This window comes from Dendrobates tinctorius, unplaced genomic scaffold, assembly GCF_039654945.1.
Source record: "Dendrobates tinctorius isolate UK_male_01 unplaced genomic scaffold, ASM3965494v1 ptg000259l, whole genome shotgun sequence".
NCBI classification, from domain to species: domain Eukaryota; kingdom Metazoa; phylum Chordata; class Amphibia; order Anura; family Dendrobatidae; genus Dendrobates; species Dendrobates tinctorius.
The window spans coordinates 4,854,502-4,882,385 of NW_027361926.1; the positions used below are offsets into that span (position 1 = coordinate 4,854,502).

The 27,884-nt window shown below is 45.4% G+C and overlaps 1 protein-coding gene across 6 annotated transcripts in view; it reads left to right on the forward strand.

Annotated features, from left to right (window-relative positions):
* The window catches only part of RHOG (ras homolog family member G), a 179,986-nt gene that overhangs the window by 114,562 nt on the left and 37,540 nt on the right, over positions 1 to 27,884 (forward strand). The window contains exon 1 of one of the 6 annotated variants that reach the window (XM_073558840.1): positions 26,503 to 26,972. The exons of the other annotated variants lie outside the window; for them this stretch is intronic. Within the exon in view, the coding sequence (XP_073414941.1) occupies positions 26,854 to 26,972 (119 nt within the window). The 5' untranslated portion in view covers positions 26,503 to 26,853. Of the gene's footprint in view, positions 1 to 26,502; positions 26,973 to 27,884 lie in introns of those variants that run through there. 6 annotated transcript variants of the gene reach the window in all.

The window sequence follows — 27,884 nt, forward strand, 5'->3', positions numbered from 1 at the left end:
TGATTTTCATGCAGGACAATGCTCCATCACATGCATCCAAATACTCCACAGCGTGGCAGGCCAGTAAAGGTCTAAAAGAAGAAAAAATAATGACATGGCCCCCTTGTTCACCTGATCTGGACCCCATAGCGAACCTGTGGTCCCTCATAAAATGTGAGATCTACAGGGAGGGAAAACAGTACACCTCTGGGGACAGTGTCAGGGAGGCTGTGGTGGCTGCGGCACATTGCAATGTTGATCGTGAACAGATCAAGCAACTGACAGAATCTATGGATGGAAGGCTTTTGAGTGTCGTAAAGAAAGGTGGCTATGTTGGTTCCTTTTTTTTTTTTTTGTTTTTGAATGTCAAATGTTTATTTCCAAATTTTGTGTTGCTCTATTGGTTTACCTGGTGAAAATAAACAAGTGAGATGGGTAGATATTTGGTTTTTATTAAGTTGCCTAATAATTCTGCACAGTAATAGTTACCTCTATAAAGGTCTAAAAGAAGAAAAAATAATGACATGGCCCCCTTGTTCACCTGATCTGGACCCCATAGAGAACCTGTGGTCTCTCATAAAATGTGAGATCTACAGGGAGGGAAAACAGTACACCTCTCAGAACAGTGTCTGGGAGGCTGTGGTGGCTGCGGCACGCAATGTTGATCGTAAACAGATCAAGCAGCTGACAGAATGTATGGATGGAAGGCTTCTGAGTGTCATCGGAAAGAAAGGTGGCTATGTTGGTCCCTTTTTTTTTTTTGGTTTTGAATGTCAGAAATGTTTATTTCTAAATTTTGTGTTGTTATATTGGTTTACCTGGTGAAAATAAACAAGTGAGATGAGTATATATTTGGTTTTTATTAAGTTGCCTAATAAATCTGCACAGTAAGGCCGGGGTCACACTAACGGACGCAAAATACGGTCCGTATTGTACATGCATTATACGGATGAATGACCCCTAAATAGTGCTCCGTATGTCATCCGTAAGCAAAGTGTGGTCGCTTATTTTGCGCATGTCTGCATCTGTATGGAATCCGTATGGAATCCGTATGGCGAGATTTTCTTGCAGGCTTGCAAAATGGACATTTAACGGTTTTGAGGCCTGCTAACTATTTAAATCATTAGCCTGCACCCTATTTATTGCCTCAGGAACAGGTGGCTGCCTCCATTCTGGCCATTTGTGACCTTGCCTTCACTAGGTGCGTTGGTGTTGTATGTGCAACATGGCAGACAGTCTGAGTTTCAACACAACTGAGCAGGTTCTCTTCAACTGGCTTTTGTCACGCCGCTTTGGCCAGCCATACCCAGTGATAGTGGATCCGCGGAGGAGGAGACACATGAGGGTCCATCCACTTTTGAGGCAATGACTCACAAGAGGTCATTTTCACCGCCTCTATTCTATCTCTGCGGGATCATCCTGAAAAATGTTACCAATACAGTCGCATGAGCCTTTCAACATTTGATCTACTCTTGGAGACAGTGCGCCCTGGGATAACCTTTCCGGACACAAGGATGCGCAAAGCTTTATCTGCAGAGGAGCGACTTCTCCTCACATTACGGTATGTACTACACAACCACATTCTCTATGTTCATGATGTGTTGCCCAAAGTATGTTTTTCAGTTTGTCCTAAGTTTAAGTCTTATTCCAGATATATATAAACTTACAGACCAGAATGTTATGTGTAATATGTACTGAATATCACGTAGTCATTGTGCGACCAAATATATGTGTGTTAGTAGATATGAATCAATAAAAAGTTTGGTATGTATGTACCTGGTGTTGTGTTAATTTGTGCATTCTAAAATGTTCCATTTCTGTCGTTCTTCAGCTTCCTGTCCACTGGCCTGTCTTATGCCGCCCTCCACCATGAGTTTCTCATTGGAAGATCTACCATTTCTGGCATAGTCAGGTCGACATGTAGTGAAATATGGTCAAGACTACATCAACTCGTCATGCCCGAGCCCAGGATGGAAGACTGGTTGAGGATATCAAGGGACTTTGAGGAGGAATGCCAGTTTCCAAATTGTATAGGGGCCCTGGATGGCAAACATATACGGGTGCGGAAGCCGCCGAACCTCTGGCTCCAAAATTCTTCAATTATAAACAATACTTTTCTGTGGTATTGTTGGCTCTGGCCGACCCTCAATACAAGTTTATAATTGTATTGAGGGGCCTATGGAAGGACGGGAGACTCTAGAGTCTTCAATACTTCCATTATGGCTCGGCGGCTACGCACCAACCAGTTGGATCTACCACCACCACGCCAGCTACCAGGCTCCACTCAAGAATCAGTCCCTTATGTCCTTGTGGCAGATGAGAAGTTTCAGTTAACGCGCAATGTCATGAGGCCATATCCCCGGCGCTACCTGGACCACCGGCGCAGAATTTTTAACTTGCGCCTATCACGTGCTCGGCGACTGATGGAGTGTACCTTTGGCATTCTTTGTGCCAAATGGCGGGTACTCCAGTCTGCCATTCAGCGGAGTGAACAAAATGTTAATGAAGTTGTGAAAGCCTGTGTGGTTCTTCATAACTCCACCAGGATACATGATTGTTCCTCCTCTGCTGGTGTGGTGCGTGGGTCGGACAATGTGCGTAGAGCGAGACCACCTATCAACCCTCAACGTAGACCGCTCTCTGGGCTCAAAGTGCGTGATATTTTCACTAATTACTTTATGTCACCTGAGGGGGAAACTTCTTGGCAAGAGCATGCTGTCTCTATGTTATAAGTTTTTGGTTTATGTGTGTCTAAATATATATATTTCTACCCCTCATGATTCTCTGACTGTTTAATTGCCTTGGTAAGTGTATGTTAGTATGCTGACACCTTTTTTTATAATTGAGACAGACGTAAAATGTAGTAGACAAATGTTTACTTTTGCCTTATTTTTTTTGTTTTGAAAAACATATTATTGCTGTATGATAAATGTGGCAATGGGCCAAATTGGCCTTTATGCAGATGAGAAAATTGGGAACAAAAAACATTTTCTGACAAACAAAACAACCACAAAACCATTAGCCAATACCAAAATGGCAACATTATAAATTTTGGTATGTCGGGGGAGGAGAAGGCGTGCGTTTGCTGCTGGCTACTTTGCCCAACTTGGCCACCGCCCTGTGTGGGGGCATACTGTTGCCCATGATGTGGGTAGTGTACTATCTCCTGGGATTGTGGTGGGTACTGAGCTGAATGAAATTGTAGAGGGGCCTCTTGTTGGGGCTGGTAGGCCCATGGCTCATACCCACCAAAATAGCCATGTCGTCCCCAACCAGGTTGGGATCAGCCTCCAACACTGGGTGGGAACAAGTGGCCATATTGGTGAGGTTGGCTAGAGTCAGACATACAGGGGCTGGACAAAATAATGGAAACACCTAACGTTTTGGCATCATAATCTTCGAACATGTTATAAACATGCAAACCGTGACATATGGTAATGTTTTGTAGTTGATTATTTGTGTTATGTGATATGTGTATGTAAATTAACTGTTTGTTTTGCAGAATTGTAAGAACATTGATGAGAACCTGATACCAATGGCAGACCTCTCGGATTTTCAAAGAGGCCAAATTGTTTGTGCTTGTATGGCAGGCGCTAGTGTAACAGAAAGTGCCCGAATGCTTGGCGTGTCAAGAGGTGCTGTCTCCAAAGTAATGACTGCATTTGAATGAGAAGGAAAAACGTCCGCAGCAAAGCACAGGTCCGGCCGAAAGTCGAAGTTGACTCAGAGAGACCGTTGGACTCTAAAGCGAATTGTGAGAGAGGATCGCAAGACCACGGCTCCGAAAATCACTGCTGAGCTCAATGAACACCTACAGAACCCAGTTTCCACGAAAACTGTTCGTCGGGAGCTGCACAAATCTGGATTCCACGGAAGAGTTTCAATTCGAAAACCGATGCTCTCAATGACAAATGTTTCCAAGCGTTTAGAGAGGTGTAGAAACCTCCAGAATTGGCCCTCGAGCAGTGGAAACGTGATATTCTCAGACGAATCATCGTTTACCCTATTTCCGACCTCTGGCCGAGTGTACGTTTGGAGACAGCCGGAAGAAGCATTCCATCCAGACTGCCTTCTCCCAACCGTCGCTCAAAGAACTGGAGGGTGTTTTAACTGAAGAATGGGCTAAAATTCCTTTGGAAACAATTCACATCTTGTGTGAATCTGGGTCGCCCTCCCAGGGCTGTGGGGAACTCGGTACCGGGCCGGTATCAGTGGGATGTGTCACAGCAGCGGTGACCCGGACCGTGGCCCTGGGCGCCCAAGCAATGGGGGAAATGTAATGGTTTGAATGAATAGTTTGTGACGCCACCTGTGGTGTTTGGCAAATGAGATGTTAGGCCGACGCTGCGTGCAGATCCTCTGGGGCTGGTGGTGTGTTGCAGCCAAGATGGTGAAGCTCCCCACAGGTGGAGCTGTAGCCCCAGGGCAGTATAGATGTAGGGGTAGAGGAGAGGCACAAGCAGTGTAGAAGCTGGTACCCAGATGTAGTGGTGCTGGGTGCGTTGGTGCAAGAATGAATGGAGGACACCGGGGCTTGTAGTTCCAAAGCTTTACTCACAGTCTGTAGTACTCACAGGTGCCTGCCTCCGTGCCGTGTCCTCCGGGTCTGGGACTCAGTCAACCTCCAGGCAAGATAGGACTCTCCCTTCCAACACTCCGCCAACATGTACCTTTCTGAACGTCTCCTCTATAGCGCCTTGTGAAGATCTTCTTGTACTGAGTTACACTGGAGTTCCTCCTGACAGATGTTCCCAAGAACTCTACTTGTACGGCAGACAGCTGTAGCCTGCTTCGGGGACTCCCTACTCCTGAGTCCCGGCTCACTATCCGAGTTGCTGTTGTGCCCCAAGTCTTAGATGGGAGTAGTGCATTTACAGCCCACTACTCCACCGGTGTCTGCTGCAGAACCATTAGTGTCCATACAACCTTGGGGGCTGGGCCCGGTCTTGCGCTTAGAACTTCTAGGCAGGGTTCTTCCTCTAACCTACGTCCTCTCTGTTCTCTTTTACTCCTTCGTTCCGTACTAATCTCTCTTTCTTATGGAAGGTTAGGTTTCAGTTCAATGTCTTTCTCCTTCTTTCCTTTCCCATGCCAGCTGGCTCAGATCACTGAGGCAGCTGCAGCACTCCTTCCTCCATCCCTTCTTCCAGGGATCCCCACGCCTCTCCGAGTGGCTTCCTTCCTCACGGACCTCCCGTCAGACTGACCTCTCAGACTGACTGACTTGTAATCCTAAACCTCCCCGCTCTTTTATGCATTTTCAACTCCACCCACCTCCCAGCACGTTTAGTGTTCCAAGCAGGGAACCACCAAAGGTGCTCTGCTACTCTCTAAGCAAGGAGCCGCTATATGGTTTTGCTGAACTACTATGTTGTGTGGGGTGCGAGTGTTGGAGCGTGGTCAGGAGTTCCCACCTTACCTGGATGGTGGGGTACCACACCTTAGGAGAAGGTGCAGTACCTCTGTGGTGACTGAGCCTCACGAGCGCCACAAATCCATACCTCGGAGAATTGAGGCTGTAATCACCGCAAAAGGTGGACATACACCATTTTAAACTAACTTTTGTTGATGTTTCCAGGTGTTTTCATTATTTTGTCCAACCCCTGTATGTGGCTGCTGTTGGAAAGGTTGGGTAGGGGGAGGAAGGGGGTGAGGTGTAGGCCCACGTATTTGAGGATCCTCAGAGCCTGCTTGAGCAAGCATGTGTGTGGGGTGTCTTGTCAAGAACACTGCACTTGCTCACTGAACCAGTGCGCGTGTCCTGAGTAAAAGGCCTGTCACACTAAGCAATATCGCTAGCAATATCGCTATAACGTCACTGGTTTTGTGACGTAGCAGCGATATTGCTAGCGATATCACTATGTGTGATACTTACCTCCGACCGGCTCCCCGCTGGTTATCGCTGATCGCGCGAGAACGTTCTGGACCGTTTCTCATCGTCAGCTTCCTGCTGGGCTTCCTGTGGCGCCGACGAGCGACGCGTGGAGGCGGGCGGGAGGACGTCAGGATCGCCTCGTCTGACAGGTAAGTAACGACCCCCGACCGCTGCTATGTCGCTGGTGAGATCTGCCTGTGTGGCAGCTCACTAGTGATCACTTAGCGATGCACCAGCGATCCTGACCGCGTCATATCGCTGGTCGGGATCGCTGGTGCATCGCTAAGTGTGACAGTACCTTTAGACAAACTGTGCTCAGAGATACCTGTGGAGCGGGCAGCAGCAGAGAAGATGCGTGCTTCAGACCAGCAGGACCTAAAGCACGTGACTGCTGGGGGCGTGGCCTAAACCTCAGAGAGCTAGGAGCTGCACGAGAACTCCTAGCAGGGTAACTGTGAGACAAAGTTACCAAGGGGCATAGACAGGCTGGGGTCATAGCACGACAAAACCAGAGGACAGACGGAACGGGGAGTCAGGACGTAGCCAATGAGTCATAGACGGAGATAGCTGCAAAGTACAAGAGAGGCAAGCAAAGAATAGTCAGGTCACAGGCAAAGAGTCATACACAGAGAGGGTAGCGCAGTACAGAATCAACAGGCAAACTCACAACGGGGGACAGAACCGGGTCAGAACCATATAAGCAAGCTAGAAGACAACGAACAGGCACAGGCACACAGGGGTCAACACACTCGGCCAAAGGCAAAAGTATAACTGATGGGGATTGGAGTTTCCCAGGGATATAAGAAGCTCTCCCTGAGCCAAAGAGAGGCCACAATAATTAACCCCAGGCGTGCAGGTCAAAGCCTGCACTGGGCTCAAGACATTAACCCCTGACGTGCAGGTCAAAACCTGCACTGGGATCATGACATGTCTAAGGCGCATCAGATTCCTGGGGGAAAGCTGCCACCTCTCCAGATATTCATAGAATCATAGAATCGTAGAGTTGGAAGGGACCTCCTGGGCCATCTGGTCCAACCCCCTGCTCAAAGCAGGATTCGCTAAATCATCCCAGTCAGATGTCTGTCCAGCCTCTGTTTGAAGACTTCCATTGAAGGAGAACTCACCACTTCTCGTGGCAGCCTGTTCCACTCATTGATCACTCTAACTGTCAAAAAGTTTTTTCTAATATCTAATCTGTGTCTCTTCCCATTCAGTTTCATCCCATTGCTTCTAGTCTTTCCTTGTGCAAATGAGAATAAAGTTGATCCTTCTACAATGTGACAGCCCTTTAGATATTTGTAGACAGCTATTAAGTCTCCTCTCAGTCTTCTCTTTTGCAAACTAAACATTCCCAAATCCTGCAACCTTTCCTCATAAGACAGGGTTTGCAGACCGGTCACCATTCTGGTCGCTCTTTTCTGAACTTGCTCCAGTTTGTTGATGTCTTTTTTAAAATGTGGTGCCCAAAACTGGACACAATATTCCAGATGAGGTCTGACCAAAGAGGAGTAGAGGGAAATAATGACTTCACGTGATCTAGACTGTATGCTTCTGTTAATACATCCTAGAATTGCATTTGCCTTTTTTGCTGCTGCATCACACTGTTGACTCATATTCAGTCTGTGATCTATTAGTATACCCAAGTCTTTTTCACATGTGCTGTCACTTAGCCCTATTCCTCCCATTCTATATATGCTTTTTTCATTTTTATTGCCCAGATGTAGTACTTTGCATTTCTCCCTGTTAAAAACCATTCTGTTAGTTGCTGCCCACTTCTCCAGTTTATTTAAACCTTTTTGAATCCTCTCTCTCTCTTCTCTAGTATTAGCTATCCCTCCTAGCTTTGTGTCATCAGCAAATTTAATCAGTTTACCCTCAATTCCTTCATCTAAATCGTTGATAAAGATGTTGAACAATACAGGGCCCAGGACAGAGCCCTGTGGTACCCCACTTGAGACATTCTTCCAACTGGATGTGCAGCCATTTACGACCACTCTTTGGGTCCGATCACTAAGCCAGTTATGAATCCACCTAACAGTTGCCTTGTCCATTCCATACTTAGTCATTTTTTCAATAAGGATTGTATGAGAGACTTTGTCAAATGCTTTGCTGAAGTCAAGATATACTATATCTACAGCATTTCCTTGATCCACCCAATCAGTGATACCGTCATAGAAGGAAATTAAGTTAGTCTGACATGACTTATTAGTTAGAAACCCATGCTGACTCTGTTTAATCACTTCATTCTTATCCAGGTATTGACATACATGTTGTTTAATAATTTGTTCAAAGATCTTTCCTGGTATAGAAGTCAGACTCACCGGCCTATAGTTGCCTGGGTCCACCTTCTTCCCCTTTTTGAAGATAGGAACAACATTTGCTCTTCTCCAGTCTTCTGGCACTTCTCCTGTTCTCCAAGAATTTTCAAAGATTATGGAGAGGGGTTCAAAAATTTCTTCTGCTATCTCCTTCAGTACTCTGGGGTGTAATTCATCTGGACCTGGAGACTTGAATTCATTTAGGTTAGCTAAGTGTTTCCTCACTATCTTTCTGTTTATAGATATCCTGGATTCTTCTATTCCCTTAAAAGGACAGTGAATAACAGTTGATGTTGCATTTCCTTTCTGAGAGAAAACAGATGCAAAATAGGAATTTAAAAGTTCAGCCTTCTCAACATCCTGTCTTACCATTTCATCATTTTCATCCTGTAAAAATCCTATAGCATCTTTGACTTTTCTTTTACTTTTGACATATCCCCAAAATCCTTTATTATTGCTTTTGACATCTCTTGCAAGCCTCAGTTCATTTTCAGCTTTAGCTAATCTGAGTTGTGCCCTGCAGGTTCTGCAGACAGCATTATATTCTTCTTTAGATATGCCTCCCTCTTTCCATTTTATAAACATTTTTTTCTTCCTTTTTAGCATGTGCTTAAGTTCTGTGTTCATCCATCCTGGTTTCCTTAAATGCTTCCTATTCTTCCCTCTTTTCGGAATTGTTAACAACTGTGCTTTGAGAATTTCATTTTTCAAGATTTCCCATCCTTCCTGGACATTTTTGTCTTTAAGGATATCCAGCCATTGGATCCCTCCAATTCTCTTTCTGAATCCCTTAAAATCTGCCTTTCTGAAATCTAACCTTGACGTCTGAGTCTTCACAGGTCTTCCACCTCTAGTTATCCAAAATTCTAAAATAGCATGGTCGCTACCTCCTAGGGTCCCAGCCACTTTTACCTCCTCAACCATTTCCTCCCTGTTTATAAGGATTAGATCCAAGGTAGCAGTTCCCCTTGTTTTCTCCCCTACCTTTTGGAAGATAAAGTTGTCAGCAAGAGAGGATAAGAATTTCCTTGACCTGTTAGTTTTGCCTGAGAGAGATTCCCAACAAATGTCTGGATAGTTGAAATCTCCCATGACAACTATGTCATATTTTTTGGAGAACTTGGCCATCTGATGCATAAAGAGTTCATCTATATCTTCGGCTTGCACAGGCGGCCTGTAGTAAATGCCTACAATGGTGTCCTTTCCATTGTTCTGTCCTTGTATTCTTACCCAAACAGTTTCCACAGAACTCCCAGTCTCTGAAGCTTCAATCTCTGTGCAGATATACGCGTTTCGAACATACAATGCGACACCCCCTCCTCGTTTATCAAGTCTATTTCTTGCAAATAAGTTGTATCCTTCTAGTCTTGTATTCCAATCATGTGTATTGTCCCACCAAGTTTCAGTGATTCCAATTACATCATATTTCTTTTCCTGTGTTAGTAGTTCCAATTCTCCTTGTTTGTTGCCCATGCTTTGTGCATTAGTATAGAAACATTTTAGTTTGTGATTGGTTTCTCTTTCTCCAATATTTTTATTAATTAGATTCTTTCGTTTTTGTTCTTCCTTTCCACTTCTAATAGCAGAGTTCTCAATAGCATTTGTCAGGTGTATGGCTTTTTCTGGTCTTTTGCTTCCCTTCCCATGTTGTTCTAGTTTAAAGCTCTCCTTACAAGTGTAGCAAGGCGACTTCCAAATACATGCTTTCCAGTCTTCGTAAGGTGCACCCCATCTCTAGCAAGTAGTCCATCGTATAAGTAGTTCACTCCGTGATCCAGAAATCCAAATCGTTGCTGACGGCACCATCGACGTAGCCAGTTGTTCACCTGCAGAATCTTATTCCACCTCCTTGTTCCATGGCCATCCACTGGGAGGATGGAAGAGAAGACCACCTGCGCTCCCAGTTCTTTCACTTTCTTGCCTAAGTCTTCAAAGTCTCTGCAGATGGTTTCCAGGTCGTTTCTTGTGGTGTCATTTGTCCCCACATGTAGTAGCAGGAATGGGTAGTCATCAGTAGGTCTGAAGAGTCCTGATATCCTGTCAGACACATCTTTAATTTTTGCACCTGGAAGACAGCACATTTCTCTTGAAGTTATATCCGGTCTGCAGATAGCAGCCTCTGTTCCTCTCAGCAGGGAATCCCCCATGACCACCACTCTCCGTTTCTTCTTCACAACATTTTTCTTTCTCCATCCAGGAGGACTCTGAGGGCGTACAAGGTTGCTGTTTGTTGGCAAAGTCTTATCCTGATGTATTTCTTCATCGTTTTCCTGCGTGAGAGCCTGGTACTGGTTTCTGAGCAGTATGGGTGCTGACTGCCTCCTGATCCTCCTGATCCTCCTGATAACTCATATGGGGTATTGGGGTGTGTGCTTGCATCAAGCAGGATCTGAAAACATCCTTGAATACGTAGCCTCACCTCACGGGAAAGGGCCCGAAGATAACAGGCCAGGCTGCGTGAGCACGCCTCCTCGCCATCATCATTATTGACTCTAGCCAGATAGTTCAGTATCCCTGTGTCAACATTGGTACGGGTATCTTGGGCAGGGATCTGGCGCCTTCTTCTTCCTCGCCGGGATAGTTCAGCAGGCTGTGGGGAGCCCCGGATCTGGGCAGTTGGGCTGCTGCTGATGTTGCCCTGCTCCTCCTTTATGGCTGATGGTGCAGCAGCAGATGGTCCTGCTTGATGATGTGGTCCTGGTGGTGGGGTTTGTGGTGCAGGCACTGGGTTTTCCAGAGAGGAATCTTCACCCATGCTTCTTGGAGGGGGAGAAGATGGGCCAGCCACCTCTTCTCCTCCAGCCACAGGATCGATTATAGCCTCTGTATCTGAGCCAGTTTCTGTCTCCGTAAGGTTGGACTGAGTTCTGTTATGAAATAGAACAGAGCCAAAAATAAATCAATATTTTTGGCCCTGTAAAGTATATGTGTAATGTGGTGTGAGGTATCTACTTATGGTATCAGATCCAGAATTGGAGCGAGGAAGGAGAGGCGGTCATAATAGATGTTTTTCCTCTTTATGTGGCCCGCATCACCACTCCTGGACCGCTGCTGACGTTACCGCCTGTATTGGTCGCGGATGCTGCTCCAGTGTCTCATCACATCTTCCCCTGCAATGTAACAGGAATTATTCTCAATTTCACATACTTGCTAGGTCAAATTTGCTACCAGTAGTCTAGACATGTGGTCTTCTGGGGTGTGCTTTCTACCCTGGGTGGCATATGTAATTGGCCCATCCAGGCCAGATACACAGGGGCACAATAGTTCAGGTATGAAGTAACTACACTTAATAACTTGTTTGGCTAGGAGGATGAGGAGCTTGTGGCCTGGGCAAAATTATGGCAGTGTAAAACCATGTGTCACATCAAAATCTACCCGCCTCATGAGGAAAAAAGTACAAGCACAGGAAGGGGGGGCTGATTCTATATGCATCTTTTGATGTGAGGTATTTTTAAACAGTTTTTGGGTTGTACTTACTCATTTGGTGCTGCTCCTCACGTGGCCGATCACCAAAATTGTGGAACATCTGGTCCCAGATTTCTGGCCGCTACTGCACTAATACTATAAGCATCTCCATATTGAGGAAATATGGCGCCATGCTGCTGCTGTACTCCGTGGAGGTGTACTTCCTGGCTGTCTGGAGCGCTTTTTGAGTTCATTTGCATGTCTAAGCTTCCTGATGATGGATTGGCCCATTTCCTGTCACCTGCCAAAAGACCTGCGTATTTCTCACAAGTCACACGTGTGGTCCGTGTGTAATCCGTATTTTTTGCGCACCTATAGACTTGCATTGGCGTACTACGGGCGTAGTATGCTGACAGTCCCAGCATGCTGCGATTGGCATGGACCGTAGAATACGGACAAGAATTATACGGCTGTTGGGAGCAAACCCATAGAGAATCATTTGTCCGTGTGTAATGCGTGCTTTTAACGCCTCTCACTCGTACGTATTCCTCTCTAGTGTGACCCCGGCCTAATAGTTATCTCCACAAACAGATATCCTCCTAAGAAAGCCAAATCTAAAAAAAAAAACACTCCAACTTCCAAAAATATTAAGCCTTGATATCTATGAGTCTTTTGGGTTGACTGAGAACATAGTTGTTGTTCAATAATAAAAAGAATCCTCTCAAATATAACTTGCCTAATAATTCTGCACGTGGTGTACGTTGTATGCTTGTTGGAAGATGTATTTCTTGAGGTTCCTTTTGAAGCTTCCCATGGTAGGCGAGAGTATAATATGTTAAGAGACTCAGTTCCAAAGTTGAGGGTATCTACAGGAGATATCTAGTAGGGGATTGTGGAAAGAGAGTAGATAAGGAGATCTTATGACGATCTGAGGTTGCGTGCCAGTAAGTACCAGGAGACTAGGTCACAGATCTATGGAGGAGACAGGTTTTGGATGGCTTTGTATGCCAAACTTAGGTTTCAGAACTGGAGTCTCTGTTCAATGGGGAGCCAGTGCAGAGATTGACAGAGGGGAGAAGCCGGGGAATAGAGGGGTGACAGGTGGATTAGACAGGCAGCAGAGTTTTAGGATAGATTTGATGGGTGCGATAGTGTTAGAAGGGAGATCACAGAGCAGGAGGTGGCAGTAGTCGAGGCGGGAAATGATGAGGACGTGCTAGTGTTTTTGCAGATTCATGGTTGAGGAATCTACGGATTCGGGATATATTTTTGAGTTGGAGTCGGCAGGAAGGTGAAAGGGCTTGGATCTCAGATTTGAGGGAGAGATCAGAGTCAAGCCATTGATTTTGATGGATACGTCAGTTGGGGGGTTGAATGAGTGGGAGGAAAGATGATGAATTCTATTTTATCCATGTAGTTTTTGAAATCTAGCTGATAAGGATGAAATAGTGGACAGACATTGAGAGTAGTAGGGAGGTGATATCAGGTCCAGAGAGGTAGATTTGTGTGTCTTGAGCATAGAAGTGATACTGAAAGCCATAAGACTCCATCAGCTGTCCCAGGTGGAAGATGTAGATGGAGTAGAGCAGGGATCCTAAAACTGATCCTTGCAGGGCGAGGTGAGGAGGTGGTGTGTGTGAGTGGGAGACACTGAATGTCCTGTCTGTTAGGTATGAGGAGATCTAAGATAGGGTCAAGTGTGTGATGCCAAGAGATGAGAGAGTCTATAGTAATAGGGAATGGTCCACTGTGTCGAAGGCAGAAGATAGGTCCAGGAGGAGGACATAGTAGTGTCGCGTGGATTTGGCAGTTAGTATGTTGCTGTTGACTTTAGTCAAGGCATTTCAGTGGAATGGTGTGGTCGGAAGACAGACTGTAAGTGGTAAAAGAGGGAGCAGGAGGATAGATTTGAGGACAGTTCAAAATGGACATGTTATTCCACTAGTTTTTAGGCATAGGCGAGAAGTGATATGGAGCAATAGCTATACACAAAGGATGGGTCAAGGGAGGACCTTTTGAGGATGGGTGTGATCGAGGTATGGCAAGCATGAGAGGAAGGCAACAGTTGTTAGTGACAGGTTGAAGTGGTGGGTTAGTTTTGGGATGAAGACTGTTGTAAAGTTTGGAATGAGGTGGGACGGGATTGGAACACACAGGTGGTGAGACATGATTTGGAGAGTAAAGAGGAAAGTTGATCTTCCGTGATAGTGTAATTGGTTTTAGAGAAGGAGGGGTGAGTAATTAAGAGGAAGGGCTGTGGGTACTTTAGGCAAAAAAGTTTTGCCTTATCTTGTCAATTTTCTGCTTAAAGAATTAGGCAAAGTCTTCAGCTGAGATGAGAGGAGAGGGAGGGGGAGCTGGTGGACGGAGGAGAGAATTGAGAGTGCTGAATAGCCGTTTAGGGTTGTGAGACAGGGATGATATGAGAGATGAGAAGTAGGTTTGTTTTGCTGCAGTGAGAAATTGCACAGCATTATGACAATTTCTGTTACTGGACGGGCTACTTGACACCCATTCTTTGGCAGCTGCACAGGGTTATGCCTTGTAGATGTGGTACTCGCAGGTATGGGGGATGTAGTGACAAGGCGTGAGACTGTTTGAGCTTTAAGGTGTAACTTTTATATCTATAGATGCCTTTGGGGCTGTCTTGAGCAACCAAACAAGCTAACAATAACTGCCCACGCAGGGGATCAATACAAGAAACACACGGTAATGCAAACATGACTAACCCGGCAAAGACCGGTCACTATAGGGCTGCGGTATGGCCGACTACGAGTCCTTAGTTATAAAAGTGTCACTTATCCTCTCTGACGTCCGGCAGGGTCCTGAAAGATGATGCTTCGGCGTTGCAGCCGCTGGGTCCAGCCGACGAGAATCTGACGAAGACAACAGGCCCCGGAAGATTTCCGCAAGGCGGCGCCCCCCGGCGGAAGTGGTGCGGTGCGGCTTGGGGGCTGAAGAGTGGAGGCCGCAGCCCTGAACGGTGCTGCAGGGACCGCGGCTGACAGCGGGCAGGCCACAGGCTGGAGCGGGGTGGCGTCTGCTGCGGGCAGGAGCGGACGGGCCGCACCCACGAGGGGAAGTCGGGCAGCGGCTGCCGCGGGCGGGAGCGGACGGGCCGCACCTGCGGGGGGAAGTCAGGCAGCGGCTGCCGCGGGCGGGAGCGTACGGGCCGCACCCGCGGGGCGGAGTCGGGTGGCGGCTGTCACGGGCGGGAGCGGACGTGCCGCACCCGCGGGGTTGAGTCGGGCGGCGGCTGCCATGGGCGGGAGTGGACGGGCCGCACCCGCGGAGTGGAATCGGGCGGTGGCGGCCACTAGGAAAGTGACTGAACGGTCGGCGTCTCCCTCCTGGACTGCTAGGTGCCGTCTCCCTGCAGTCTCTCTGGTCGCTGCTCTGCTCTGGCTTTCTGGCGCTTCCTGGCTTTCTTCCTCCACCTCTCCTGTTCTGCTGACTCACTCTGACCAGCATCCTCCGCCCTTTTATATAGGCTCCTCCCCCAACCAACTTGTCAATCTCAGCGGTCCGTCCCTTACCTCTGCTCCCTGGAAACAGACTCCCCCGGAACCTAGATGACGGTCCCCTTGGTTCCGGCCAGGACACTCGGCGGGGGCCCTTTGTTTTGATTGAGTCACTGTAGGAGGCAAAAACAGAAATGCTAGCTAAGTCCAGAAAACCAGAGAAGTTGGCAGCTATCGGATTGCAGACCCCTGAACCTATCAACACAACTAGCAGTAGCCGTGGGGGGTTCCTATGATGCCCTAGACCCCTCGATCACAGCCGGAGAAATAGCTAGGCCTACAGAAAGAAAGGGGAAAACTAAACTGCCCCAGAGCAGACCCCAAAGCAATAGGCAGCCCCCAACATATAATTACGGTGAAGCAAGATGAAAACACTAACACAGGCAGAAAGATAGACTGAGCAAAGACGGGGCCCAATCTAGCTAGATAGAAAAGGACAGGAAGGCTGCTGTCTGCAATCCGTGAAAAACCCTATGAAAATAAGAGCCAACAGACTGACAGTGAAAAAGGCCCTGAAGACGCTAGGCTTCAAAAAAGCTATGTCAGTACTCAGGAATATTCTGAAGACAGAGCTACAGGCAAAAGGAGATTCAGCTCACCCCAGCAGGGAATGGCAGAATACAGAAAAGCAAGGAAAACAAAAACAAAACACTAATGCAAACAGGCAAAGCAGAAAAACTTAGCTTAGAGGAGCAGGAATCAGACTGGTGTCCTAGAAGTCCACAGAGAAATCACCCGCAGGGCAGAAGGGCGTCGGCAGCCTTATATCCAGTCAGTGACTCCACTCAGCCAGTCATCCTCATTAGACTCAGGTGCCTGATAATCAGGCTCATTACCTTCCTTCACCAGAATAGGGAGTTCACCAGACCTCAGTGACGAAGGGGAAAATGAACTCACAACACCCTTCCTCCCACATAGATAAGGGACAGAAAGTGCTCCAGTGGATGGCAAGTTCTGCATTAAGTGACCCCTCCTCTTCCTTCACCTTATCATCACACACTGTACAGTCCTCATAAGTGGCACCCCAATTACCCTTCTTTCCCACGCATCACAACTCTCCAGCCGCCCAACTGACTGTGGGGAACCACAAATGGGTGAGTCTTCAGAGCTATTTGCACATGCTATTTCATGGGCATCGCAGTTCTGTTCCAAAGATTCACAGACTCAAGAGAAGGAAAGCATCTGCACCGATGCACAAATTTTTTTGCAGTTGGATTGGGGGCTGGATGAAGTAGGGTCCGAGCAGAATCCAGACCCTCATCACCAGACATTAACCCTGGGGGTGGAAGTGATCCTGAGGAGACTCAGATACCTGAGGCATACGTGTATTGTACTGTGCAGGAAGAGGAGTATGGTGAATATCAGGGTGAGGAGTGGGAGAACAGAGAGGTTTTAGGTTTGCAGGGGCAGCAAGGGTTGGCTAGCCTGGCCATTTTTTGAGACGACAAAGGATGACTCAACTCATGTTATCTGCCAACTTTGTAAAAAAAAATCCAATAATTTGCCTATTACATGCATGAACTGGAACATGCGCGATCAACATGCATAAGTCTGGGAATCTCACTGCCTTAAAATGTGGACTAGCGGGCTTCGCCAACTATCGGCCACCCCATTGACCCCATCTGCTGCTTCTTTATTCCTTCGTCAACGTGGCAAGTGTTGTCACACAGGTCTCTGTGTGCAGAACCTCCAATTGTTTACCCCCTTCAGTTGGGGTAACTGAGAGCCGGTCAGCCGATACGGAATTGGACATGCCTACTGTTCTTGACTGATCTTACATGGCAAGCACATCCCATCTTTCTCAGTGCACCGTAACATCTCCGCCTGCACCTCTCTCACAGTCCAGCAGCTTGTCGTGTTCACCCTACTCCATGTCAGCACAGCAGCAAACCCTCATTTGTGCAGTTGTGCTCATGTAAAAGATTCTTTCCTCCAACACATGGCAAAACTAAGAGCTTGATCTTCACCATCTTCAGTCTACTAATAATAATAATAAAAAACTTTATTTATATGTCACAAACACATTACGCATAGCTTTACGAGTCAGCAGTTCATAAAAAAACAGTCAAAAGTTATCAAATTTAAGATAATCAAACAATTAAAGCAAAAATAATGATGCCCCTGCTCTTCAGAGCTTACAATCTACAATAAGGTGGGAGTGACATCAATTACAGGTGATTATTTACAATGAAGGTACAACTACCTTGAGGAAATGGGGGGTAGATAAAGGCTGCATGAGCCTTTTGGGTACGGTTGAGTTTGATGGCGAATTATTTTCAGAGAAGTAGGCAATAAGCTATATATACTGCTCAAAAAATTAAAGGGAATACTTAAACAACAGAATATAACTCTTTAGGCTACTTTCAGACATCAGTTTTTTAGCATCAGGCGTGATGCGGCGAAAAATGTAAAAGCCGGATCTGGCGCCGATTGCCACCGGATCCGGCTTTTATCCCATAGACTAGCATTATCACCGCATTGCGCCTGATGGCCATGCGGCGTGTCCTGCTTTTGCCGGATACGGCAAAAAATGCCTGTCCGGCGTCTGCAAAAAACGTTCCCTGCAACGGTTTTTTGCAGCGCCGGAACGGCTTTTTACATAGCGCATGCCCGGACACTGTGAGTGTTGACCCCACAAGTGCCCGGCAAGAGAGATCTCTCTCTCTCACCTCCAGCCTCTGGACACTACGCTGACAGACACAGCAAACCTTCTGCCACAGCTCGCATTGATGTGCCATCCTGGATGAGCTGCACTACCTGAGCCACTTGTGTGGGTTGTAGAGTCCGTCTCATACGACCACAAGTGTGAAAGCACAACCAACATTCAAAAGTGACCAAAACATCAGCCAGAAAGCATTGGTACTGAGATGTGGTCTGTGGTGCCCACCTGCAGAACCACTCCTTTATTGAGGGTGTCTTGATAATTGCCAATAATTTCCATCTGCTGTCTATTCCATTTGCACACCAGCATGTAAAATTGATTGTCAATCAGTGTTGCTTCCAAAGTGGACAGTTTGATTTCACAGAAGTGTGATTTACTTGGAGTTAGATTCTGTTGTTTAAGTGTTCCCTTTATTTTTTTGAGCAGTGTATATAAAAAGGACTTTGATTAGGGAACGTGATAGGCCGCCTGTCAAGATTCAGGTTTGGATTTGTGACAGCTCTGTTTCCGCTATAATTTAAATGTAGTTTTGTGCCTGTGTTGCTGGTCAGCTGATGTGGGTAGTGACCACTCCCACCATCATTTAAATAGTCTCCTGACGCATCAGCTGACTGTTGGTGATAGTTTCTCTCAGGAGACCAGCCTAGGAGGTGGGAGCTCTCTGGTGCCAGCGTGTATCAGCTGTTTGAGGTCCTGGCTCCATATCTTCCGCTGTGCGGAGCTTACTGCAGAAGATTGAAAGCTAAGTTTGCTTTTTCCCTGTCTCTTTCTGTCTCATGATTGTCACTGCGCCCTGTATTTATACCATCTGCAGTGGTGAGGCTTGCATCCTTGCCAGTCAGTGCACTAGCCAGGGTATAGTGAGATGACGGCTAGGGACAAGGCACGTGATGGTGGTGGGGGGGAAGGACCCGCATAGGGCGTTAGGGGAGGTAAGGGATAGACACAGGCTGTGTTGAGAGGTGCCCCATCCCTCGTTCCCTATTGTTAGGGCCTTCCTCTCCCTTTTTCCATCCCGTTGTTGGTGTGTGTTGACCCGTCCGCTAGACCAACCCCTGTGGGTCGCGACACAGTCCTAAACAGATGTGCTTTTAGGGAGCACCTAAAAATGTCTATGTTGTGGTTTTACTCCTAATTTCATGAGGGACAAAGGGTAAGAGGTGAGTCATCTAATTAGAAGATTGAACTGAGCTGGACAAAGTCCAGATCAGTGGTGTGTCCATCTTTGTGTGTCTAAGAGTTTGAAAGTTGTGAGAGGCCAGAGAATAGGCTAGAGATAGAAGATGGGATGCAAGTGGGGAGGTGGAGCTGTTGAAGTCTCTCAGGATAAGGCTGGGTAAACACGTAGCGGAACTCTCGTGGAAACTACCGCGAGAATTCCGAATTCCATTCCGCAGGAAGATCGCATTTTAAATTCCCGAGATTTTCCAGCAGAAAAGCTAGCATTTTGCAAGCCGAATTAGCTTACAGAATTGCTAGCGTTTTCCAAGCGATCTGTAGCATCGCTTGGAGAACTGATTGACAGGTTGGTCACACTTGTCAAACATAGTGTTTGAAGAGTGTGACCAACTTTTTACTATTGAGGCGGCCTATGCGGTATCAATAGTAAAAGATAGGATGTAAAAAATAATAAAAAAACCAAAATATATTGTTATTCTTACCTTCCGGCATCACGCGCAGCCTTCCCGCCTCTCTCCACGCTCCCGGTCCCAGTAATCCTTTGTGAGAATGATCGCGATGATGTCTGTTCTCGCGGGATCGTGACGTCTCGCGGTCATTCGCGATGACGTTGCGCGAATGACCGCAAGACTTCGCGATCCCGCGAGAACGGACGTCATCGCTTGCAAAGCATTACTGGGACCGGGAGCGTGGAAAGAGGCGGGAAGGCTGCGCGGGACGTCGGAAGGTGAGAATAACAATATTTTTTATTTTAAATTCTATTTTTTACAGGGATATGGTACCCAAAGCCCGGAGGACAGTCTCCTCTCCTCCGGACCGTGGGTACCATCCGCAAATGTTCTGCTTACTTTTCGCATGGTGTGCACAGCCACATGCGGGAACTAAGCGGAACAATGCATTCCTATAGGTGCGGGATCGCCACGATTCCGCTAAATTAATGAGCATGCTGCGTTTACCGTGAAGCGATTCCGCCACGGTAAAAACCGCAGCATTAGCACAGCATTATGGAATCCCATAGGAATGCATGGGATGCTTATTTTTCGCGCATTCTCGGCAAAATCGCGCGGATAAAACCGCCGCGAAAATGCGAAAAAACCTGAACGTGTGAACGTAGCCTAAGGGTTGTCAATCCTGAGGACATGTAGTGTGGCCGCAATGCATAAAAGTGGTCAAATGGGTGGGTAAGCCTGGTGGCCAGTATATGACTGCTACTCTGAGGGAGAGGGGATGAAACACTCCATCAATGCTTTCAAATGTATCTGCATCCTGGAGCTACATATACAGTATATTCTTGTACATTGAGGCAGTATTATAGTAGTTATGTTCTTGTACATAGGAGCAGTATTATAGTAGTTATATTCTTGTACATAGGAGCAGTATTATAGTAGTTATGTTCTTGTACATAGGAGCAGTATTATAGTAGTTATGTTCTTGTACATAGGAGCAGTATTATAGTAGTTATGTTCTTGTACATAGGAGCAGTATTATAGTAGTTATGTTCTTGTACATAGGAGCAGTATTATAGTAGTTATATTCTTGTACATAGGGGCAGTATTATAGTAGTTATATTCTTGTACATAGGGGCAGTATTATAGTAGTTATATTCTTGTACATAGGGGCAGTATTATAGTAGTTATATTCTTGTACATAGGGGCAGTATTATAGTAGTTATATTCTTGTACATAGGGAGCAGTATTATAGTAGTTATATTCTTGTACATTGAGGCAGTATTATAGTAGTTATGTTCTTGTACATAGGAGCAGTATTATAGTAGTTATATTCTTGTACATAGGAGCAGTATTATAGTAGTTATGTTCTTGTACATAGGAGCAGTATTATAGTAGTTATGTTCTTGTACATAGGAGCAGTATTATAGTAGTTATGTTCTTGTACATAGGAGCAGTATTATAGTAGTTATATTCTTGTACATAGGGGCAGTATTATAGTAGTTATATTCTTGTACATAGGGGCAGTATTATAGTAGTTATATTCTTGTACATAGGGGCAGTATTATAGTAGTTATATTCTTGTACATAGGGGCAGTATTATAGTAGTTATATTCTTGTACATAGGGAGCAGTATTATAGTAGTTATATTCTTGTACATAGGGGCAGTATTATAGTAGTTATATTCTTGTACATAGGGAGCAGTATTATAGTAGTTATATTCTTGGACATAGGGGGCAGTATTATAGTAGTTATATTCTTGTACATAGGGGCAGTATTATAGTAGTTATATTCATGGACATAGGGGGCAGTATTATAGTAGTTATATTCTTGTACATAGGGGCAGTATTATAGTAGTTATATTCTTGTACATAGGGGCAGTATTATAGTAGTTATATTCTTGTACACAGGGGCAGTATTATAGTAGTTATATTCTTGTACATAGGGTGCAGTATTATAGTAGTTATATTCTTGTACATAGGAGCAGTATTATAGTAGTTATATTCTTGTACATAGGGGCAGTATTATAGTAGTTATATTCTTGTACATAGGGGGCAGTATTATAGTAGTTATATTCTTGTACATAGGGGCAGTATTATAGTAGTTATATTCTTGTACATAGGGGCAGTATTATAGTAGTTATATTCTTGTACACAGGGGCAGTATTATAGTAGTTATATTCTTGTACATAGGGTGCAGTATTATAGTAGTTATATTCTTGTACATAGGAGCAGTATTATAGTAGTTATATTCTTGTACATAGGGGCAGTATTATAGTAGTTATATTCTTGTACATAGGAGGCAGTATTATAGTAGTTATAGTCTTGTACATAGGGGCAGTATTATAGTAGTTATATTCTTGTGCATAGGCGCAGTATTATAGTAGTTATATTCTTGTACATGGGGGCAGTATTATAGTAGTTATATTCTTGTACATAGGGGCAGTATTATAGTAGTTATATTCTTGTACATAGGGGCAGTATTATAGTAGTTATATTCTTGTACATGGGGGCAGTATTATAGTAGTTATATTCTTGTACATAGGAGCAGTATTATAGTAGTTATATTCTTGTACATAGGGGCAGTATTATAGTAGATATATTCTTGTACATAGGGGCAGTATTATAGTAGTTATATTCTTGTACATAGGGAGCAGTAATATAGTAGTTATATTCTTGTACATAGGGGGCAGTATTATAGTAGTTATATTCTTGTACATAGGAGCAGTATTATAGTAGTTATATTCTTGTACATAGGGGCAGTATTATAGTAGTTATATTCTTGTACATAGGGGACAGTATTATAGTAGTTATATTCTTGTACATAGGGGCAGTATTATAGTAGTTATATTCTTGTACATAGGGGCAGTATTATAGTAGATATATTCTTGTGCATAGGGGCCGTATTATAGTAGTTATATTCTTGTACATGGGGGCAGTATTATAGTAGTTATATTCTTGTACATAGGAGCAGTATTATAGTAGTTATATTCTTGTACATAGGGGCAGTATTATAGTAGATATATTCTTGTACATAGGGGCAGTATTATAGTAGTTATATTCTTGTACATAGGAGCAGTATTATAGTAGTTATATTCTTGTACATAGGGGCAGTATTATAGTAGTTATATTCTTGTGCATAGGGGCAGTATTATAGTAGTTATATTCTTGCGATGTAAGGACAGGAAGCATCTGGTCTTGTGCTGATGTTTTGAGACCTCGCTCCCTGTGGTATACATTTTTCTGATTCCTGTGATAATGTTTGTCTGGGTTAATCTCCATTCGTTCCCTGGTTTTTATATTTGGCCGTTTAGGGAATTTCATTGTCTGTGTATATGAGAATGTAGACAGACACAGAACAGAAGGGAAAGCCACATTCCCGTCCTTCCTGAGACCCCAGCTCTAGCTGTGTACTGTACTCTTAGGTTTCCAGTATTGGTGTCAGGGTAAAGGTTTCAGGCTGAGCAATAGCTGCTGTGTCCAGAGGTTATGTAATGCCAACTGAAGTCATGTAATACATGGTCACGTCAAGTCCTCAACGGTGAGAACATTGTGAGCTACAGGGATTATCTCTCCTTGACTAACTTGTTCGCATGTGTCCACAGGGGTTTCCTCCTTCCATAGTCTGTTTCCTATAGATTGTTTCTGGTCTCCTTTTTATGTTCCTTCCCTGACAATAAGAGCTCGTTTGCCACATGTCAGCCTGTGTAGAACGCCTGGGGACAGTATAGGGTTTAGAGGGGCATTGGTGGTTGTTGGGTTGGGATGGAGACCATATAGTACTGGAGTAAGGAGTAACCAGAGTCGGAGATGAGGGTAGATCCAGGCGAGAGTCCTCTGGAGGAATAGTTGGTATATTTGGGATGTAGGCGTATTACAGAGCTACAGTGCGACTCGGAGATGACATCGGAGAACTGCACCATAGTGAAGATAGGTGGCATTATAGACATACAGGTGGAGGTGGCAAGGAGAAGGATAAGGCAGGATATCTGCACAGAGATCCAAGCTTCAGAGACTGGGAGTTCTGTGGAAACTGTTTGGGTAAGAATACAAGGACAGAACAATGGAAAGGACACCATTGCAGGCATTTACTACAGGCCGCCTGTGCAAGCTGAAGATATGGATGATCTCTTTATGCATCAAATGGCCAAGTTCTCCAAAAAATATGACATAGTTGTCATGGGAGATTTCAACTATCCAGACATTTGTTGGGAATCTCTCTCAGGCAAAACTAACAGGTCAAGGAAATTCTTATCCTCTCTCGCTGACAACTTTATCTTCCAAAAGATAGGGGAGAAAACAAGGGGAACTGCTACCTTGGATCTAATCCTTATAAACAGGGAGGAAATGGTTGAGGAGGTAAAAGTGGCTGGGACCCTAGGAGGTAGCGACCATGCTATTTTAGAATTTTGGATAACTAGAGGAGGAAGACCTGTGAAGACTCAGACGTCAAGGTTAGATTTCAGAAAGGCAGATTTTAAAGGGAAGGTGCCATCCAAAAAATTTTTTTCAGCAATTGAAAAAATGTAAAGAATTAATGTTTACATTTTCTTAAAAAATATTATCATTTGTTTTTAATTTTGCAAAATATGAAAAATAATTTTAAAAAGTTTGGCATTTCCACTTGTTAACACTTGGGGGAGCAGCTACTGAAATCTGGCACGAAAACCTATGACATCTAGGAACACAGTGAGCGCCATTTTGATGGGGCCTGCAAAGTTACTGACTGTCTTTGCATGCAAAGTCTGGATCAGAACAGGTCATCAATCAGCAGAAATGTTTCCTGGATTTCTGTGGAGCAGACAAGCAGACGGTCCATCCATGTGTATAAAACACAGCGCTCTATGTACAATCCCTGGCACCGAACAGGGGGCCCCCCATAGACCAGCACACTGCTCTCCTGAAATGCTGCTGTCACCCTACTCCTTCCACCATACATCAGGCTCCTGTTGCCTCGCTTTCACACATCGCCAGGACAGGATCTGAGGAGAGGAATGGGGTCTTCTGTCACCGAGGATGGCAGGCAGCAAGGATTCTGGGAGCAGGGTGACAGCAGCACAGAGTATTTCAGGAGAGCAGTGTGCTGGTCTATGGGGGGCACAGAGGGAGATATATGGGGGAGGAGCAGGGTGACAGCAGCACAGAGTATTTCAGGAGAGCAGTGTGTTGGTCTATGGGGGGCACAGAGGGAGATATATGGGGGAGGAGCAGGGTGACAGCAGCACAGAGTATTTCAGGAGAGCAGTGTGCTGGTCTATGGGGGGCACAGAGGGAGATATATGGGGGAGGAGCAGGGTGACAGCAGCACAGAAATCCAGGAAACATTTCTGCTGATTGATGGCCTGTTCTGATCCAGACTTTGCATGTAAAGACCACATTCCCCACCTCAGATCCTGTCCTGGCGATGTGTGAAAGCGAGGCAACAGGCGCAGTCTGGGGTGATGCTGGGAAGCAGGATGGGGGAAATGTAGCCATTCAGTAGCGATAAAAATGAGACCCCTCTCTTCAGCTGCCTCACCAGCCCTCCCCTGACTGCACCTATTACCCCTGACCCGTGTGCAGGTGCTCAGCCAGAACCACCCTAGAATGGGTCCCCTTTTAGCAGATAATACTGCCATAGTGTTCTCACATAATACCGCCATATACTTCACACATAATGCCGCCATATAGATCATACCACCATGTAGATCACACATAAAACCAGCAGGGTGACAGGAGCACAGAGTATTTCAGGAGAGCAGTATCACACTGGAAGGGATTAGATACACGGCTCAGCAGTCAGTATCACACGGGATAGGATTAGATACACGGCTCAGCAGACAGTATCACACAAGAGAGGATTAGATACACAGCTCTGCAGTCAATATCACACAGGAGAGGATTAGACACATGGCTCAGCAGTCAGTATCACACAGGGGAGGATTAGATACACGGCTCAGCAGTCAATATCACACAGGAGAGGATTAGATACACGGCTCAGCAGTCAGTATCACACAGGATAGGATTAGATACACGGCTCAGCAGTCAGTATCACAGGATAGGATTAGATACACGGCTCAGCAGTCAGTATCACAGGATAGGATTAGATACACAGCTCAGCAGTCAGTATCACACAGGAGAGGATTAGATACACGGCTCAGCAGTCAGTATCACACAGGGGAGGATTAGATACACGGCTCAGCAGTCAATATCACACAGGAGAGGATTAGATACACGGCTCAGCAGTCAGTATCATACAGGAGAGGATTAGATACACGGCTCAGCAGTCAGTCAGCAGTCAGTATCACACAGGAGAGGATTAGATACACGGCTCAGCAGTCAGTATCACACAGGAGAGGATTAAATACACGGCTCAGCAGTCAGTATCACACAGGAGAGGATTAGATACACGGCTCAACAGTCAGTATCACACAGGAGAGGATTAGCTACACGGCTCAACAGTCAGTATCACACAGGAGAGGATTAGATACACGGCTCAGCAGTCAGTATCACACAGGATAGGATTAGCTACACGGCTCAACAGTCAGTATCACACAGGAGAGGATTAGATACACGGCTCAGCAGTCAGTATCACACAGGATAGGATTAGATACACGGCTCAGCAGTCAGTATCACACAGGATAGGATTAGATACATGACTAAGCAGTCAGTATCACACAGGATAGGATTAGATACACGGCTCAGCAGTCAGTATCACAGGATAGGATTAGATACACGGCTCAGCAGTCAGTATCACACAGGAGAGGATTAGATACACGGCTCAGCAGTCAGTATCACACAGGATAGGATTAGATACACGGCTCAGCAGTCAGTATCACACAGGAGAGGATTAGATACACGGCTCAGCAGTCAGTATCACACAGGATAGGATTAGATACACGGCTCAGCAGTCAGTATCACTCAGGATAGGATTAGATACACGGCTCAGCAGTCAGTATCACACAGGAGAGGATTAGATACACGGCTCAGCAGTCAGTATCACACAGGAGAGGATTAGATACACGGCTCAGCAGTCAGTATCACACAGGATAGGATTAGATACACGGCTCAGCAGTCAGTATCACACAGGAGAGGATTAGATACACGGCTCAGCAGTCAGTATCACACAGGATAGGATTAGATACACGGCTCAGCAGTCAGTATCGCACAGGAGAGGATTAGATACACGGCTCAGCAGTCAGTATCACACAGGATAGGATTAGATACACAGCTCAGCAGTCAGTATCGCACAGGATAGGATTAGATAGGGGGCATGCAGGGGGCATTTATGCACACTTTATCGAAGTACAGTTTATCAAAGTACTGGCAGTTATAACATGGATGAATGTGACACGCATCTCTATTCTCTTCATACAGGTAACCAGCTTTTCCAATCTCTGCTCTGAATCCACTCCTGTGTCTCCATTCAATGTCAGCAAGCAGTTAATCCTGAATGCTATCTCTGTGTTTTCAACTCTGCAAGCTTCTATATGGTAACCAGCTTTTCCAATCTCTGCTCTGAATCCACTCCTGTGTCTCCATTCAATGTCAGCAAGCAGTTAATCCTGAATGCTATCTCTGTGTTTTCAACTCTGCAAGCTTCTATATGGTATATAGTTTTTTTCAACTTACTCTGCTTGTCCCCTTATGTTGTGAGGTCAAGAAACTTTTCAAAGTGCTTTATGATCCATGTAGTGCTGGACATGTGTTTATTTGACCACAACATTTTATTGGGTCCTGGTGTCTCAATTTAGTGTGATTGATTAACGAGAAGAGAGAGAGCCCAAAAAAAAAAAAAAAAAGTTCTAAGTCTTATCCTCCTATATATTCAGACATAGCTTGGGGATAGCATTTATGCAGGGGGCATTTATGCACACTTTATCGAAGTACAGTTTATCAAAGTACTGGCAGTTATAACAGGGCAGGAGACAGGTAAGACATTTATATACATCTACTCCCTGTACATTTGGAGTACATCAAAAATATACCATATGCATTTGTGTAATTTTAATCCTGGCCGCTGCATTCACACACATCCACCGCCCTGGTATTAACTCTCTACACTCCATCCACATTGGCCCCTCGCTTCTTTCCTCTCCTATGTATAGCACTCATGCTCTTTTCACGTTGTTAAACTGCACAGATCCAGTCAGTCCCACCATTCAACATCAGAGACGCTCTCACAAATCACTTAACCATCTGCTCACTCTTTCTATCCTCCTTCTCCTAGTCGCAGGAGACATTGCTCCCAACCCTGGTCCCCCATGTTATAGAAAGTCAAACCTCCCGACTGCTACACTCAGAAACCCCTCTAATCTTATTAATATTCCCTGCATGCCATCTGTCTCTCTTAATTGTGCACTTTGGAATTCTCGCTCAGTGTGTAACAAACTCTCCTTCATTCATGACTTTTTCCTTTCTAATTCTCTTAACCTCCTGGCTCTTACTGAAACCTGGATCCAGCAGTCAGACACTACCGCTGCTGCTGCTCTTTCATACGGGGGGCTTCACTTCTCTCATA